Genomic DNA, 19,847 nt, shown 5'->3' with positions numbered 1-19,847 from the left:
TACTATTTGTACACGACTATTTTCTAAAAAGATATATGGAAGTTCTTAGGTAGGACTTAGGAGCATTACTTTTGTTCTTACTGTATGGGCGTTTTCTATTTTCAACACTTGAATAAATTGGTAGGAGCATCTTGCCAATTTTTGGAAAATTCTGAATAATTTACAGTACCGAAATCAGAGTTCAAATAAACGTCTATTTTCCACGCGTATAAAAAAAATCAGACATCGTGCAAACTGACTATTTGAACTCTGATTTCGGTACCATAAGTTATTTGAATTTTTTTAAAAATTGGCGAGATGCCTATTATAACTATAATTTACGTTGTCATACAAAAAAAATTATAATTTCTCTAAGTGCCAAAAATTAAAAAAAAAAATGCCCCTACGGTTGAGGCAAAAGTAATGCCCTACGGTAGAGGCAAAAGTAATGTCCATACCTAAAAAAATTCCAAATATATATACTATTTTAATCTTTATGTTTTATGTTTTAGTTAAATATCAATTTTGACATTTTATTCTAAAAATTCTATAATTATTTTTAATATTACAAAATTTATCAAAATTAAATGCTTGTTTTTATTCTCTATGATTTCTTGTTAGGGAAGAGATTCAATCTCTGGTTTCATTTCATTCAAAATTTGTTTGATATAGATATGTGTGACAAACAGATTACCAACCAAATGGCCAAGCTCCAATATCTTCTTCTGACAAGCCATTGACTCTCCAAATTCAATCAGAGGACATGGCTATTGATGAATTCACAACTCCAAGAAGGCTTAGACTAGATGAAATTCCTCGAATAATCAACGATTTTCGACTTGCCGCAAGGAATGCCATAAAAGCTGGTACGCACATAGCTTTTTTTGTGTGAAAACCCTAATAAGTAAGCCTTCTCTTTTTTTAGGAGTTATATACTTATTACATACATACATATATGTTGTCTTAATATAAGTTTTTGCAGCTGACATGCATGCATGACTTGTTGTTCTCATCACATAATAGGGTTTGATGTAGGCCCGGCCTTGGGCACAGGTGTGCCAGGCCTGTGTCTAGGGCCCCAAATTTTTTTAAAATGTCATTTTTTACATACACAAAAGCCCCTAAAATTTAAAAAAATATCATTTTATATATAAATTTTAAAAAAATAACATATTTTGTGTAGGGCCTCCCACAACTCAAGGTCGACCCTTTGATGGAGTTGAGATTCATGGATCTCATGGCTACCTCATTGACCAATTTTCAAAAGACAAAGTGAATGACCAAATAGAAAAATATGGCAGATCCTTAGAGAATTATTGTCGTTTCGCTCTTGAGGTGGTCGAAGTTGTTGTTGATGAGCTTGGTGTTGATAAAGTTGGAATAAGATTGTCCCCATTTGCTGACTTTTTGGAATGTGGAGACTCTTACCCTAAACCTTTGGGACTTTACTTGGCAGAATCCTTAAACAAGTATGGGATTCTATATTGTCACATGGTCGAACCAAGAATGAAAATGATTGGATCAATTCATGAGACCTCTCATAGTCTTGTCCCCATGAGAAAGGCTTTCAATGGTACTTTCATTGTTTCTGGGGGTTATAACTGTTAGAGAATACACTTAAGTACTTTGTTAATTCAGTTAGGATGTTGTTACTGATTTTTAGCTAAGTGTACAATTGTACTTAGATTTATGTTATGATGTTTTACAATAGGTTGTATCATTCAAATTCTATAAATAAGATCACAGTAGCTCAATCATTCATGATGGTATTGAACTTTTCTCTTATTAATTTCCACCATCTCTTAATTATGTACATGGTATCAAGAGCCAAATGATCTGGCCTAATATCTCAAACACTTTCTTTCCCAGTTTTTTTCTCAATTTTTGTTTTTGTTTTTTGGTTTCTTTCTTCTTGACTTCTCAGACTTAACTGGTCCTACACTTTCCCTTACTTTTTTGTTTTTTTTTCTTTCACTTTCACTTTCTTATTTTGTTTTTCCTTTTTCTTTCACTTCCTAAAACCTCTTATACAACTCATAATAAACCCCTGTTTCATTGTTTTTTTTTTTTCTGTCTTCTCAGTCCTCCCCTTCACAGCCACAACTCTCAAGAAAGAAACAAAACACAACTATTTTTCCTCAGCCTTCTTTCTCTTCAAATGGCTCGTACCAAGAAAACTGTCTGCAAGTCCACTGAAGGCAAGGTTCCAAGGAAGCAGTCGGCGCCAACCACCGGAGGTGTCCAGAAGCCCCATCGATTTAGGCACAGACTTGTTGCTTTGCAAGAGCTTAGGAAGGACTTCAAGACCGATCTTTATTTCTAGATCATTGTGGTCGCGGCTCCTCAGGAAGACCATCATACCCAAAGATATTTAGCCTCAGGCCATCAAGAGAAGCTCTCTTCCGATCACCAATTGGTTGCCTTCTCTGAAAAAATATCTGATAAAGATCAGCTTCAAGAAATCAATATTTCTTGCTCACAATCTGTTCGACGAAATACCCCTGTCAACAACAACAATTTTGGCTCCTCTTGATCTCAGTTCAGCAACGACAACAGATCCCCCAGTGGAGGAAGCAAAGTACAATGCCAAATTTTTCATCAACTGCTATAGAAAGTTTGGACTCTTATCGCTACTGTTTCATGGAACCTAGGTGTTTTTTTATTTTTGGATTATTCATTTCCTTAGTGACTCCCATAAACCACTACCATCACAGCCCCAGTTGCATTTTCTTAAGTCCCTGCCTCATCTTCCTCTCGGTAATGAATCCACCAGCCTTGTCAAGCCTCACCTGTAATTATTTCAAATTCTCCACTGTCTATCATGTTCACAACACATGCTACTCATTTTTTTCACTATCTTTATAATTTCATTGCCTATAATTTTATTTTCACTGTCATTCTAATTGCCACTATCTACTGTTCATCAACATGTTCATAAACATGTCTTCACTTTCTCTTCGGCTCTATACTTTCATACCCCCTAATGCTTTCATTACAATTTATTCATTTTCTAAGATCTTCACAAGGATCTCTTATTTTCTCATATGCCAAATGGCAATTACAACTCACCTACTATCCATTTCTTTTTCAACCACTATCCTTGCATTTTCCACCATACAATCCAGTCACTTTTCATTTTCCTATCTCAACTACATCACCTCATCAACAAACTTCACCCACTTTCCATTTCCATATTGTTTTTCATCTACAACTTCAACTATTGTTTCTCATGTTCCCTCTTAGTCTTATTCCCTACTTCAGTTCGAACATCCAAGCCATATTCAGCTACATATTAAGCATACTCTTCCATATTAAGCAAGTAAGCACAAGTGGGGTGATAAGCTACTGACTGTTCGACAAAGTGAGATTGGTTGCGAGTTTTATACTTCGAAGTGGTAGTATCTAAAGCTCTCCACCACTATACCCATTGCCCCAGTTGCACAAGATACATATCAGCTTCACAGCTCAGCTCTATACAATTTGCATCAAATTGATTGTCCTTCTCAAGACTATCAATTTGAGGGGGGCTGTTAGAGAATACACTTAAGCACTTTGTTAATTCAGTTAGGATGTTGTTAATGATTTTTAGCTAAGTGTACAACTGTACTTAGATTTATGTTATGATGTTTTACAATAGGTTGTATCATTCAAACTCTATAAATAAGATCAAAGTAGCTCAACCATTCATGATGGTATTGAACATTTCTCTTATTAATTTCCACCATCTCTTAATTATTTACAATAACTAAGAAGAGGGGAACAAAAGTTGAAGACCGTGCGGACCTTGTTGCATTAGGTTGACTCTTCATAGCTAATGGAGATTTGCCTAAGATATTTGAGCTTAATGCTCCTCTAAATAGGTATCACAGAGACACATTCTACTCGTCTGATCCTGTTAAAGATTATAATGATTATCCATTTTTTGAAACCACATCTTGAGTACACAAAATATATATATATAGGTGCAAGTAGTCAATGATATATTGTACTTAAAATAAGTTGTATGAATTTAGAATAATTTAGTTTTGAGTACTGTAAAAGAGTGGGATTGGGAATAAAAATGCTTTGCAACTGTTGCTTTAATTTATCTTTGTTGTATCATATATGTATCAGCACTCCATTGTTTCTCTTTATCTCTTTTAATTTATTAATTCCAATATGCTTTCTTAAACAATTAGTTAAAAGTCATTAGGAGGGAAGAAGAAAATAATCCTCTAGCATTTTTGTTAGACATATAAACACCAAAAATTAAAGAAAGTTTACATCATAGAATAATTTTTGTTATACCTATATATATATATGTAGAATATATATGTATTTTGAGCATATGATTATCAATTAAATTTCTAATGCAACATAGTTATTAATGGTTACTAAAACCTATAGTTATTAATGGTTACTGATACCAACCTATGTAATAAATGAAGATTAGACTGGCAATATATATTGGGAAATTTTACACTATATGTTCAATAACATACTTAATTTTTTTAAAATGCCAACATAACATACTCTCCCAAACATATGCCATTTTTAAATTTTTGGACAAAAACACCCCTACCATTAACCAAGCAGACCCCTCATATTCTCTCTTCCCAGCCAAACTCTCTCATTATTTTCTCTCAACTGAGCAGACCTCTTACATTCTCACCATCTCTCTCAGGCAAAGCTCTCTCTCTCCTCACAACTGCCGTCGCCACCTTCTTCTCCATCGCCGGCCACGGTAAGGTAAGACAGTTGTCATGCGATTTTTTTTAAAAAAAATATTGAATCGTAATGTATAAATTGATGAAATGGGTTTGATTCTTAATCTTTATTTTGCAAAAATGTAGCTTAAAATGGGTTTAATTCTATGTGCATCATTTTGGAAGATTATGTTTAAATTCTACAAAAAATTTGTGGGTCGATGTTCATTTGATTCCACATCGATGCCATTTCGATGCTTCATCAATGGTAATTCAATGACATACAGTGCATGTGCATATTTTTAAAATATTGAAAAGTTGTTCATCGATGCGCAATCGATGCTCCATCGATAGTATTTCGATGGACCAGTAAATGAAGGCGATAGTTCATCGATGCGCAATCGATGGTATATCGATGTCATGTCGGTGCTTGCATGGTTTTCTTTTTTTTTTTTATAAAAGTCGATGAAATTTCGATGCTATGTCGATGGCTTTTATATGTTTATTCGATGCTCCATCGATGTTATTTCGATGGTATATCGATGGTTGTTCAAGCACATTAATTTGATGGTGATGCATCGATGAGTATTTGATGCTATATCGATGCTATGTCGATGCGATGTCGATGGCTTTATATATTTATTCGATGCTCCATCGATATGATTTTGATGGTATATCGATGGTTGTTCAAGCACGTTAATTTGATAGCAATGCATCGATGGTTATTCGATCCTATGTCAATGCTATGTCGATACGATGTCGATGGCTTTATATGTTTATTCGATGCTCCATCGATGTTATTTCGATGGTATATCGATGGTTGTTTGAGCACATTAATTTGATGGTGATGCATCGATGGTTATTCGATGCTATGTCGATGGCTTTATATGTTTATTCGATGTTATTTCGATGGTATATCAATAGTTGTTCGAGCACATTAATTTTATGGTGATGCATCGATGGTTATTCGATGCTATGTTGATGCAATGTCGATGACTTTATATGTTTATTCCATGCTCCATCGATGCTATTTCGATGGTATATCGATAGTATTTCGATGACAACAACAGATTGAGTATTTTTTGTAAATTCAACTAATTCTCTATTTTTTTTTTTGGATATTTTGCAGATGCCACCCAAACATATCCCATCGCTTGAGATCCCTATAAAGGATCATTATGTTGGTCGTATGACCTATAGGGGTTCCAGGAGGTTAACAAAATTGAAGAAAAGATTTGAGGAGCATGGATTGTTGGGGAGGGTGAATGAGTCTGTTTTTAGACAATTCTTCACAGCCCCTCCCTTTTCATTCTCTAGGGCATTGGTGCACACACTGCTTTTGAGGAAGGTCAAGTCTCCGTGTGGCGATGAGGTGCACTTCTTGATGGGCCCAAACTTATGTAAGTTTGGGGTGCACGAGTTTTCCATTATCACCGGCTTGAGCTGCTCCTGTCCACCACTTGTCGTTGACATCCAACCTCACATTACTTCCTCCCGCCTAGTTGATACATATTTCAGTGTGGAACCCGAGAAAGACATTCGGTTCAGTATGTTGGAACGAGCTTTTAGTATGTGTGATGTACCTGGTGATTTGTACAAGCTCGGTTTGGTTTACTTTGTGGAGGGGATACTATTGGGCGTTGAGAACGACAATTCTATTTGGCGAGATTCATTGTCATTGGTCGAGGATTTAGATTATTTTGAGAAGTATCCATGGGGGTCCCTTTCATTCGATACAACTGTGAAACAATTCAATAAAGATATGAAAGTGATTGGTGCTACAATACCAGGTAAGAAGGCGAAGAAGATCACTGAGGTGGAGTCTTCTAAGGGTGTTAAGGTGGAGGCAAAGTGCACTTGCAAGGGGTATCCACCAGCCTTGCAATATTGGGCATACGAGACGATTCTTGATTTACAGAAGGAACACGCCAAGCCCTGTGGATTCAAGTTCCCTAGGATGCTACAGTGGGAGAGCATAGGCCAGCCGAAACATTTGCATTTGAAGGATGTACTTGCGAGGAGACATGTAAGTTATATTAAATTTAAATAATTCAAGAAATTTTGAATTATACTAATCAACTTATGTCGTTTCTAATTTGATTGTTTTGTTTCCATTACAGTTGTCATGCATTTCTATCCTAAGGCCTCGACCAAATGAGCGAGACTTCTTCGATGCCATATATCAAAGGACAGAGGGGGATGCTCCTAGGTATGCGATGCTGCAGAATATGATCCAGCCTGCACTAGAGGATGGAAGACCTTACGATCCTGAGGCAGAGGCTGCTGCGGTGGCTGAGATAGCCTTGGAGGCTGGCATATTTGTGGAGGATGCCCCGACAGAGACTGCTCCAGATACTAGTACATAACCTACTTCTACACCTGCTCCTGGGGCTTATGAGGAGGTGTTGGGTGAGATGGCCAGACTATCATGTGCAATGGACGAGGTTAAGGCCACTCTAGGTATCGTCCTTAAAAATCAAGAAGTCATATTAGAGAAGTTGGCAACACTAGGTGGTATACATACTCCTGCACCTACTCCAACAGAGGATGTAGAGTACGACATTCTCCCCACATGTTATGAGCCTTCTGTTGGAGAAGCCACACCTTCTCAACCAGTGCAGACGGTCTTAGGTACGACTAATCCATGAGTTTTTACATGTTTTAAAGAGATTAGATACCAATTGCTCCTTTACAGGTAAGCGCACTAGACAGAGACCAGAAAGGTACGAGGACTATACTCCAGCAGCCAAGAAACCAAAGTTCAAGGACCCAGTTACGATTCTTCCTTTAAAGGTGTTGGATCAAGATATGTTGACAACTTTTAACCGATGGGTACTTAGTGAGATTGACAATAGCAGACCGAGGAAGTTGGAATGTTGTGATGGGACCCCTGTTTGGTTCTTGAAGTTGAAGGTGGCAAAAGAATGGTTGGCAGAAACTGTAAGTCTCTTATGTTTGTTAGAACATTTATCTCATTTTAACAATCCACTCTTCCTTAACGTTACTCTATTTATTTGCAGCATCTCGACGCTACGAATTATCTTATATGGAGACGTCTTTTTGAGTTACCGAAGACGTACACGTGAAAGCCACGTACTTGATTCATCATTTACACAATATATTCCTGCTAGATATGAGGAATTCAAGAAAAATGGTAGGACTTACCAATGGGACTCGGACATTCTTAATTTCTTGAAAGGAGATGCCAAACACTACAAGAAGCCTTGGGGTGATTGCAACGAGGTCTACTTCCACTGGTGCTTGGAAAATCGACACTGGGTCCTTTGCGAAGTAAATTTCGCTAATTGGATGATCACTGTATTTGACTCAGATCATTCCAACTTTAGCCATAATAAGTTGTCTGAGTTGATCGAGCCTTGGACTATGATGCTTCCATCTTTACTCAACGCTTCTAGTATGTTTAAAGGACACCCCAAGTTGAAAATAGCTAGACCGAAGATCACCGTTCCAAACTTTGATTGGCAACGCATGTCCACTGATATTGTCCCACAGTCTAGAACCAGGTAGACGTACTAAATTCATATTTTCATAACACTGTTCTCCTTTAATTTTCAATACACTCACAATCAAGATTTCTTGGTTTCAGCGGAGATTGCGGCGTATTCGCCATCAAACACTTGGAGTTTATTCTTGGAGACATTCCCTTATCATATGCCATCGAGGACAACATTCAGTACTTCAAGGATAAATTATGCATCGACTTTTTTTATGAGAATGTGTACCCTTGATGTTAGAACATTTATTTTGATTTCGATGACACACAATAGTATCTTTCTCCTTAGTTTTGTATATAAAAAATGTCATTTCGAGTAACAAAGCCCATTAATACACAAATAAAAAGAGTAACAAAGTCCATTAATACACAAATTAAAAGATTAACAAAGACCATTAGTACCCAAATAAAAAGTTTAACATTGATGCCATAAATTTCAAACACAAACTTTACAAGTTGCCCTATTATGGCCTAGAGCTCCACAAGTGTTGCACTTGCATTGTACAACCAATTTATCTCCATTGGAAGGATGGCGTTTCGTCTTAGGCCTACCTTGTTTCTTCTTTGGATGACCAATCGGGTTTTTCTGCGCAGGTGTTCTCACTTTTATTGTCATAATGTCATGTGGAACAATCCACTCTTCCTCATTACCAGTAGGATATATAGATTCTGTGTAAGAGGACCTCCATGTCTCAATTTATAGTAATCTGAACACAACGAATAAAAGTTCACCCCTCGCTTAAGGGATCCAGATAGTGCATGAGCACATGGGATACCAATAATCTGAAACACGCCACATGTGCATGTCTTATTCAGGAGGTCGACTTCACCATTCAACTCACCATCTAACACATGGAACTCATGCCTCCCTATTGCATAAGAAATCAAGAATCGAGCTTTCTCAGCCATATCCACCAAATTTTTCTCATAGGTCGGTGCAAGAGTTGTAGTTGTCTTCTCGCTAGTTTCTCTCCTATCACAGAACCAGGACTGTAGTGTGAAGCGAATAAATTCGACGAATGTAGTTATCAGAAAGCTCCTAGCGTCCCGGGTCTTATTGTTGAAACTTTCAACGTAATTGCTTGTCATTATATTATACCTAGTATCCAGGAAAACTAACATTTAATAGTAACATACATTTAGAAGATTTCATAAATTAAAATACAATTCACAATGACATACCTATTTCCAGGAAAGTAAGCACGGGACCACTTATCAAAACCCATGCCTTCTAGGTATTGAGCAATGGCTGGGTCTTTTGATTTTATTTTTTCGAAGTTAGCATGGAACTCGGATTTCCTAAAATCATATGCTGCATTATACATCAACACATTACAATGATCAGTCTTGAATTTAGCAACCACATTCATACTAATGTGGTGGTAGCAAGCACCATGATAGGCATCGGGGAAAATAGTTTCCAAGGCATGTGTAATACTTGCATGCCTGTCAGATACAAACGCCAGGTCCTTGACTTCCCCAATCGCTTCCTTTAGCTTTGACATGAAATACTTCCAAGAATCATGATTCTCACTATCCACAATACCAAATGCAACTGGATATAGATGGTTATTTGCATCTAGCGCGACTGCACATAACATCTGCCCACCGTATTTTGTCTTTAAAAAAGTGCCGTCCATACATAACACAGGACGACATGTACAAAACCCTCTTCTACTAACTCTGAGTGAGAAAAAGCAATATTTGAATCAATCTTCCTTAGTGACAAAATCTGTCAACGTCCCGGGATTTTTCTATTGAAGCATGAACAGGTACGATGGTAACTTCTGGTAGGATGCTTCCAGTGTCCCTCTGACATAAGAAATAGCCTTCTCTCGGCATCTCCAAGCTTTTCCATATGACAACTCAATGCCATAATCATTCTTAGTGTCCTCTCTTATGTTGTTTGCCATGTACGCATTCGATCCAGTCTGATATTTTTTCTTTATGTAATGACCAATAACCCAAGGTGCAGCTTGGCGATGGCCTTTATGTCGGAGGTCAAGTGAGCAAGTGTGTTTGTTGGGGAAACGAGTTATCTCGAACATATCAGATTTAGGAATTCTCTTCCCCCTCAATCTCCACCCACAATCAGGATCCTTGTAAGTGATATACCAAACTTCAGTACCTGACTTCTTCGCCATAAACTCGAAGTTCTACTTCATTGCATACAAGTGTGCCTTCGTCTTCAACTCTAACTTGTTCTCAAAAACCTTCCCAACTTCTATTACTCAACAACTCACCCCAGGTAACGTGGGGATAACATATGAGGGTCATGGGATATCTTCAACAGTATACACTGGAGAACTCAATCTATTTCCATCATCTTGTGTAGTTGGACGACTGCTCTTTGAGCCAGCAGTCCTCCGTCCTTGGCTTTCTTAACGTCTTGGCAATGGTCGTACATTTAAATCATCTACTTGAACCACATGTAGCATCGACAACCGATCCTCTGAGTTATCATCAGAACTACTGCACCCCTCAACTCTTTCATCATCATCACCAAAATGGGCAACTGGATCGTCATTGACATAAGGCCCATTCATACCCATCATCATGCGGGAGATTTATTGGGGGAAAAAAAGTTTCATTATGACTAGGACCTCCCATGCATACACTTGGCCCAGGAGCTGTTTGTGGAACAGCCGTGTAGGATTGATTATGATTTTCCATATTAACACTCGCTCTAGGAGATGGATCAATAAGAGCAATGTTCTTTGCAATCGAACTAACGCATAAAGGAACCCGATATTTTAAGGACTTCGAATTTTCAAGAATAAGAGCACTAACTCCTTCATCATCTGTGATTTCAATGGGATCTACGCTAAAATCATTGCATGTAAATGACACTTCCAACTTTAAGTCAAACAATGACCTATCCACTTTCAACTTTGAATACAACTTCTCCAATAATTCTATGTAACCAACATCAATTGGTACATGTATTATAGTGTTCAAACCAGCTTTGAAATTCCATTTTTTTGCTTTCTGTTCCCAAACACCGTTGTAAGAAACAATTATATTAACTCTGGAGCCTGCAAATTTACAAAAAAAAAAACATAAGAAAATTATAAAAATAAAGTGTAATTGATGAAGAATCGATGCCTATGAAAATATGTATTGCAATTCAACATCGATGCCACATCGATGACATTTCGATGCATAATCGATGCTGATGGTTGCCATCTGTACGCGATTCCATTTCGATGGTATATCGATGCCACATCGATGCCATATCGATGCTGAACCAAATCAACATATATGGCATCGATACACCATCAATATTACATCGAAAATAACATCTAAATTAGATGTTCGCCTCAACATCGACATTCCATTGATGTACCATCAAAATGGCATCAATGTACCATCGAAATGCCATCGATGTATCATCGATGCTAATGGTTGCCATCTGTATGTGATTCCATTTTGATGGTATATCGATGCCACATCGATGCCATATCGATGCCACATCGATGCCATATCGATGCTGAACCAAATCAACAAATATGGCATCGATTCAACATCGATATACCATCGATATTACATCGAAAATAACATCTAAATTAGATGTTCGCCTCAGATTTGACATTCCATCGATGTACCATCGAAATGGCACTGATGTACCATCGAAATTCCATCGATGTACCATCGATTTTGGAATGGCTCCCACAAATCGCAGATCCGAAGAACAGTTCAAAAATTGCAGAAAAAAATCCAAACTCAACTGTGGAACAGTTCAAATCTAATATCTACCCATGGCATTTCATATTCACAAGTAGATTAATGAAATGATACTTACCCATGATTTTTTCTCTTAAAAAATGCCAAGAAACTTCCAATTCGTTCCAGATCCGAGCAGCTGTGAAAAAATGGTTGTAAATGATGGATGAGAGAAAGAGATAGAGAGAAAAATGTGTGAAGTATTAAATTTGAGTGAGGAGGGTATTTTTGTCCAAAATAGAGGAGGGGGCACATTATGGGGAGAATTTTTATGATGGCATGTTAAAAAATTTAAATATGTTATGATGCATATAGTGTAAAATTTCCCTATATATTTCAAGTTATGAGTTATTTTTATTTTTTATAAATTTCTAAAAACAAAAATGTTTCAAATTTGGGGCGACCTCATAAATTTATATATACACCCCAAATTAAATATACTCATATTCATATATTAAAATAAATGTCTTTATTTATAATTACACTCATATATTTCCAATATTAAGTCTTGGTTTGTACACTATTTTACAAAATATTAACATAGAATAAGAATGTATATCTCATTTATTAAAATTTTGAAACTAGAATTTTTAAATAACAAATTTGATTTTTTATTTTTAAAATAAATAATTGAATAAAAATCATGTTTAATACAATCTCAAATATAAATTTATGAAAATATAATTAAAAATTACAACAAACTTACTTTAATATTATATGATTTTTTTAGAAAGTAATTTTTTACTGTGTTGTTATAGCAATAAATATAATTTTAAAATAATAGAAAGATTCAATAGGAAGAATAATTTGAATTTTAATTTAATAAGATTTGGGGTGTACCTACTAAGTTTAAAATTTTATGGATAGAATTAAAAATTTTAAGTGATATATTTTAGTTATTTTAATTAAGAATAAACATATAGTAATAAAGTATTTAATTATGATATTTTAGAGTGTAAATATAACTCCTCTTCAAATTAATTCTTTTTACATCTCTTAACCCTATCATATATTAGAAGAAGAAAAAAATACAAGAGAGGGACAAAAACCCTGCCCTACTCTCCACCAACTAAAGAAAAAACAGTTTCTCTTCAATTAGTTTTATGTGCGAGTTAATTCACATGAAAATAAACAAAATACTAGTTAAAATTAGGGTCTCATCTAATCATTCCAACCATTTTACCCATAACCAATCTAATCCAATTAAAAATTGGGTGTTGGAAATCATCATTCAATCCAACCCTATTTAAATTCAAAATTCAATCCAATTGTTAATTAGATTGGTTTGATTATTAACTTTTAGAATAAATAATATTTTTACCCCCCGAACTATGACCACTGTATGATCGTGCTCCCTGAATTATTCGCGATGTTAAAAATTCCCCCCAAATTATGCACGTTACTGAAATTTGTGTCTTCTATTAGATTTCGTCCCAGGTGACTAACAGATTGATGATGTGACATTTTGTCACTTAATATGACAGTGTTATGTGTAGAATAATTAATAATTTTGCCCCCCGAACTTTGATCACTACCAAATTGTGTCATTTTTTTTAAAACTAATTTAATTTTTTAAGAAAATCTATTTTTTCCTTAAGAATAATAATTAAATCCTTAAAAAATTTTAAAAATCATTTTAAAAGATTAAGAAAATAAACAATACTAAATGTTTCAATTTAATTAAATAAAATTTCAAATACTCAAAAATTAAAAATCTAATTAATAACAAATAACTTTTTTTGTTAATTTTTCTTTTCTATTACAATATAAAATAAATATATCTTAAAATAAAAATTAAAAATAAATCCTAAAACAAAATTTTTTCCCATTTGTCCTCTTCTTCTTAAATTAAAAATTTTATTTATTTATTTATGACCTTCGTCCTTATCTTTAATTAAAAAAATTATTTGTTTTAGTATTTATTTTAAATGTTCATTCTAAAATAGTTTTAATTAATATTGTAAAACAAAAATGAAAACGATTTATTTGTTGATAATTAAAATTTTAATTTTTTAAGGATTTAATTATGATTTTTAAGAATTTTTTATTTTTTATAAAATGGGTATTATTTTGTGTGGTCAAAGTTCGGGGGGGGGGGGGGGGGGGGTAGGGGATTGCTAATTATTCTACACATGACACTGTCACATCAACAGATAAAATGATATATCATCAATCTGTTAGCCACCTAAGACGAAATCTAAAAAAAGTCAAATATTTCAGTAACGTGCATAATTCAGGGGAAATTTATAACATCGCAAATTATTCGGGGGACACAATCATTTAGTGGTCATAGTTCGATTGGCAAAATGCTATTTATTCTAACTTTTAATGTGAATTTTAATTTTAAAAGATTAACATTAACTTTACATCAAAATTACAACTAAAGATGTGTGTGAGGTGAAAATGAGAAAGGGAAAGAGAGACAAGCTTGCGAAAGGGTAAAGAGTTGTGTGAAGCATCAAAGTGAGATAAAACTAGGAGAGAAGGAATGAAACAAGTATATGACTATTTGAGAGAGGTGGCACACTAAAATGAAATGCGTATTTTATGTCTTTTAGGGTTTTATTTGTTTACTATGGTGTGGAATGATGTATGGTAAGATTATTTAACAACTAATAAGAACTCATAAAATCAAATATATTTATATTTTATATAATATATAATTTTTTATATTTATTTTAATAAAGGATGGATTGTTCGATGGGTAATTAGATTTTGACAGTCGCATTCGTCAATTAATCAAATCCAATTAACATTCAACTTTTTAAATTTAATATAATCTAACTGTAATTAGATATCCAATTTTTGGTAATTAGATTGGTTCGGTCTAGTTAGACATATTGCTTTGGATCTCGAGGACCCCTCACACAATCTAATATTACCAAAAAAAAACAACAATACAAACTGATATTAAAAAAGGCTCAGCATCGTATTGGTAAGTGTCGAATTTGTCTACTTTTTAATTTATTATTCTTCTATAATTATGCACTTGATTATTTATTTATATGTTTAATTAGTTTAAATTGAATTTTAACGATTTTCAAGACATTTGAATGAAAAATAATTAATTTGAGATGTTTTACACGCAATGGTTAATCTCGCATTACAAGTTTGAAACTTCACATTTAATTTTGACATTGTTCCAACAATCTTTTGGGAAATTTTCTAGAAATACAAATTGTATATATTTTTCTTATCTTTCCATATCATTTTGAATCGTCAAATTCCAAGTTATATCGAAAAAATTATGATTAAAATACCGTCAGTAGCTGCAACGGCCGCGGCCCAAACATTCTCAGGCCCCTAGGTTGCAACGGAGAAAATCATAGGCCGCATCCGTAGCATGCATTACAGTGTTGAATCCCGATTTTAAGCTGAGGCCTAGGTACTATTTCTACATTTTAAGTTGTATTTTTAAATGTAATTAAGAGGGCTATAAAAGGGGAGCTGAAGGGTTACTTCTTCTTCTGTAGTGGTTTTTTCATATATAATTTTGTTATCCTTTACAAATCTGGCTAGCAGTCAGCTACCAAAGAAGGTGAAATTGGAGCCGGTGGAACTTCGATGACGTCCTCACGACACTCCAGCGCGCATTGGCTGACAGGACTTCCAGGAGCAAAGTTTCAGCTGCTTCTTTACCCTCTGGTCAGGCGTGTCGCCAAATGGCAATCAGAAAGTCGTCGTCAGGTGGTTGCCGATGGTGAGCATAGTGAGGTATCAGCATCATGTTTTAATAATAAAGTTAAATTATTTATTCCATATATATATATATTTTTTTTTTCTATAAAATTCCCTTGAGCAATCAATGTTGTGAACGATATTGTCGATACTCGATCACACATTTAAATGACCTCAAGTTCAAAATAACTTGTAACAAATGGATGGTACGCATTAAAAAATATAGCTTAGATATTTCAGAGTATGATTGGTTGGTGGTTTGAAAATTGTATTTTTAAAAAGTGTAATTCTGAAATGAAAATCTAAATTTAATGTTTGAAAACGAGTTTTTGAAAATGCGGTTAGTTCAATGTATGTAAATTATTTTTTAGTTTTAAAAAATTAAATCTGTGTTTGGTATAAATTCTGAAAATATAACATAAACAAAATATGTGATTGGTAGAACTATATTTGAAACCTATTTTCATTGAGTATTTTTTTTTAATAATTGTTGTATAATATCAAATTTTAATTTGCACTCAATTCCTCATGTGAGCAAATCAAGGAGCAATACCAAGTTATGATCGTGATGTCATTATTGGGGTTAACAACTCCATATGTCCACAAGAAAGAAAACAACAGCTAAAAAGTTAAGGTGAAAAGAGTTGAAAAAAAATACAGATCTGGTATAAAATGTTTAGGATCAAGAGAAAACGTTATTTTTGCGTTTTCAGTTTTGCAAAAGCTAAAATTAGAATTAGAATTAGAATTAGAATTTTATTTTTAAAAATAAGCAATATGGGTCCACCAAAATATAAAATCTGATTTGGACTGGATTGCAATCAAGCCCATATATTTTCGTTTGTTTTGATTTCGAAATTAAGCATCCAATCATATACAATGGGGACTAGAACCCACCTCATATACTAGAAATCAAAACCCATTGTTCAGAAAAAAAAAACGCCCTCCAAAATCAAATGCATATCCAATCTTTCAGAATGCACATGCTATTCTTTTATTAAAAAAATATCGATTTACTCTATAAGAATCAAAAGCAAAGAGACCCAACATTCAGAAACACACTTCCAAAATCCAATGCATCAAATATACTAGAAAAAAGAAAGCAGAGTTAACACCAAACGCAATCAAAGTAATCATCATCAGAGCTTCAAAAATTCCAAAACACTTTGTTAAAACAAATCATTAACCATAACAAAATCTTCATCTATCCATCAAAATCCGAGTCTACTAATAGCAAAAAGGCATTGATTTTCTTTTTCGATTCAAAATCTTTAACAAAACAAAAATGAGAAGAAAATACATGAAAAACAAACTCTTCTTCTTCTTCTTCTCTAACGGTAAGATTTCTGGTACCTAGCCCTGGCACCACGACCACCAAACTTCTTAGGCTCACACCGCCTGGGATCAGCGACGAGCAAGGTCCTGTCGTATCTCCCCAAGATGTCCTTGATCTCCTTCTTCGTCTGCTCGTCCACGTACTTCTGGTAGAAAGCCACCAAGGCCTTGGCGATGCTCTGACGAATGGCGTAGATCTGAGAGGTGTGACCTCCTCCCTTCACCCGGATCCTCATGTCCACACCGGCGAAACGGTGCTTGCCCAGCAGTAGGATTGGTTCCACCGCCTTGAACCTTAGGATCTCTGGCTCCACCAGGTCGATCGGGCAGCCGTTGATCTTGATCAAGCCGCGTCCGCGCTTGCAGTAGGTCACTGCCACCGCCGTCTTCTTACGTCCGAAGCATTGCACGGACTCCTTTGGGGTTGCGACCGCCATGGTTGGAGGTGGGTTTGTTCTCTCGAGAGGTTTTCGGCTTTGGCAATGGCTCTGGGGTTTTGATATGTAAACCTAGCAGGTTAATAGGGGTGGTAGGGTTTTGGGACTGATCGACGGGTTTCATTTCAAGGGCGGCATTAATGGGCTAACGAGGAGCCCAATACATCATAGTTATTGGGCCCAACTGAAGTGGAACCCCAAATAAAAAGGGAAAATTACATTTTATACGGTAATTTAAAAAAAATATTGTTTTATACGGAAAATGATATAAATTACAAAATTACGATCTTTTTCCGTATACGAAATATTTTGTTCTCTTTAGTTGATATTCTTCTGTGCACTATACCTGCAGCTTTAAGTCAGCATTTTACTTTAGTCAAATTAACATTTTATACATACATATATATAAATATATTTATTGTCAAAATTGCATGATATTCTACATTTATTTATTTAATATTTTTTGTCAAATCATTCTTTTTATTGAGAAAAGTAAAATCAATATAAAAGTTTCAAAATTATCTATTGATTTATTTCATTTATATATTTTTGAAATACATTTACAACATTAATTAGACACATCATCTTATATTAATAAAGACAAAATTTTAAGATATGCCTTCAATTGTAAAAAAATGAAATGGTTTTGTACTTATTTGATGATATCATGAACTTTTGTAACATATATTAATAGTAGCAAAAGAAATAGTAATAAAAAATATTATATATTTATTAAAAGCATAGCTAGTCAAATCTCAACACAGAATGTTAAACAAAAATCATAATCTAGTCCAAGTTTTAAGCTTTGTTAGAAAAATATTTTTTAAAGTTAAGAAATTAATTTTGTAAATCTTTGTAACAATCATGTTAAATAAATTTATATATATTTTTTGTAAATGTTAGTTACAAAAATAAACTTTTTGGTTGTGAAATTAATTTTGTAAACTGTTGTTACAAAAATGTAAAACTTATTTTAAAAAATATTGTATTTCACCACTCTGTAACCGCATTTTTCATATAAATATATATTTAATAAAGTGTTTTATAAATAATGAATATCTTAAATTTGTATTTTAAAGTTGTATAGCATAAATATGATGGTTCATGTAATTTTTTGATACAATATTGTAACAATATTGAAAAGTATAATATTTTTATGTATATTTTGTTTATGATTTCTTAATTATAAAATATTTTCGTAAATGTTATTTACAAAAATATCTTTCTTACTTGTAAAACTAGATTTGTAAACTATTGTTACAAAAATAAAAAATTTAGTTATGTATTTGTTTGTAAGTTTTATCTACAAAAAAAAAAATCTACAATTCTATAACTGATTTTGTAAATATTATTTACAAACATGTAACAGATACTTACAAGTTTGTAACAGATATTTACTAGTTTGTAAACGTTGATCACAAAAAATTGTATTTTACAGCTTTTATTTATGATTTTGCCACTCCATATTTACAATTTTGCCATTCCGTGTTTTTATCCAAAAATTCCGTATTTTTGTAATGCACCGTATTTTTCAGATTTTTTTTAACTTTTAGTGCATTTTTGTAGATTTCTCAAATAAAAATGGGAAAATTACGAAGTGCACTGCATTTGGTAAAAAAAATCTAAATATACGGATATTTAAATAAATTACAAATATACGGTCACTTAAATATAAGTAAATTCTTCACTCTCAATTCTGTCTCCCTCCCCTCCGTGCCGATTTTCGTTGCTTTAGTTAATTGAACAAATTTTTTATATACTACAAATAATATAATAATATAAGTAATAATAATTACAGCTACTACTTTCAATAAAGTAGATTAATTTATTTTTATTTAAAATGAATTTATTTATTAATATTAAAATAAATATTTATATTTATATAAATTATTATAATTTATATACGTTGTAATATATAGTTAATTAAAATTAATATTAATAACTATATTGTTGGATAATCACAATATCATTATTCTTTGAATATTTTTTAAATTATATTTATAAATCTAAATTACAATTATGTTAGTTGAAATTATATAATATTTTTTTAAACGTTAGCTACAAAATAAATTTCTTACTTTCTAGTTTTAAAAAATATTGTTACAAAAATGAATTTTGTTTACTTATAAAGTAGTCTATAATTTTTTTTGTTGACAAAAAGACATGTTTTTCTACTAATTTTTTAATAAACACAAAAATGTTATTATAAATATTTATATAAATTATTATAAATATTAGTTACAAAAATATATTTTCTAATTATAAAACTAGTTTTAGAAACTTTTGTTACAAAAATAAATTTTTTAGTTACAATTTAATCTCTTTTTAAACTAATTTTCTAAATATTAGTTACAAAAATGTAAAAGTTGTTTACCATTTAGTAATAGATGTTTACAAATTTGTAACAAATATTTACAATTGTAACAGATATTTACAAATTTGTAATAGATTTTCATATCTTTTTTAGTTTTTAATGTATTTTTGTAGATTTCCTTT

General features: G+C 33.3%; 2 protein-coding genes and 1 pseudogene across 2 annotated transcripts; 1 reads left to right on the top strand and 2 right to left on the bottom strand.

Moving 5' to 3' along the window:
* The first annotated feature begins 402 nt into the window (after window positions 1-402).
* On the top strand, window positions 403-4,004 carry LOC133815390 (12-oxophytodienoate reductase 1-like; annotated as a pseudogene).
* Window positions 4,005-8,614: 4,610 nt separating this feature from the next.
* Window positions 8,615-10,091, bottom strand: LOC133815389 (uncharacterized). Its single transcript, XM_062248237.1, has 4 exons — window positions 9,955-10,091; window positions 9,361-9,861; window positions 9,021-9,277; window positions 8,615-8,847 (listed from the first exon to the last, which is right to left on the bottom strand). The coding sequence occupies exons 1-4, from the start codon at window positions 10,089-10,091 to the stop codon at window positions 8,615-8,617; spliced, it is 1,128 nt and encodes a 375-aa protein (XP_062104221.1).
* A 6,630-nt stretch (window positions 10,092-16,721) lies between these two features.
* On the bottom strand, window positions 16,722-17,448 carry LOC133819227 (small ribosomal subunit protein uS9-like). Its single transcript, XM_062252419.1, has one exon. It carries the CDS (start codon window positions 17,349-17,351, stop codon window positions 16,911-16,913), a length of 441 nt encoding a protein of 146 aa, XP_062108403.1. The 5' UTR covers window positions 17,352-17,448; the 3' UTR covers window positions 16,722-16,910.
* Between the last annotated feature and the right edge of the window lie 2,399 nt (window positions 17,449-19,847).

This window comes from Humulus lupulus, chromosome 2 (genome assembly GCF_963169125.1).
Source record: "Humulus lupulus chromosome 2, drHumLupu1.1, whole genome shotgun sequence".
NCBI classification, from domain to species: domain Eukaryota; kingdom Viridiplantae; phylum Streptophyta; class Magnoliopsida; order Rosales; family Cannabaceae; genus Humulus; species Humulus lupulus.
This window is presented reverse-complemented; position numbering and strand designations above follow the sequence as displayed.

Bases quoted from the DNA above. Each gene is read 5' to 3' on its own strand.
- LOC133815389 (XM_062248237.1), bottom strand. From the start codon at position 10,091: ATGGCAAACAACATAAGAGAGGACACTAAGAATGATTATGGCATTGAG. The intron at 9,278-9,360 runs GTATGTCATTGT...CCTGGATACTAG, and splicing joins GCTTACTTTCCTGGAAATAG to GTATAATATAATGACAAGCA. The intron at 8,848-9,020 runs GTGAGTTGAATG...CCTCTTACACAG, and splicing joins TGAGTTCCATGTGTTAGATG to AATCTATATATCCTACTGGT.
- LOC133819227 (XM_062252419.1), bottom strand. From the start codon at position 17,351: ATGGCGGTCGCAACCCCAAAGGAGTCCGTGCAATGCTTCGGACGTAAG.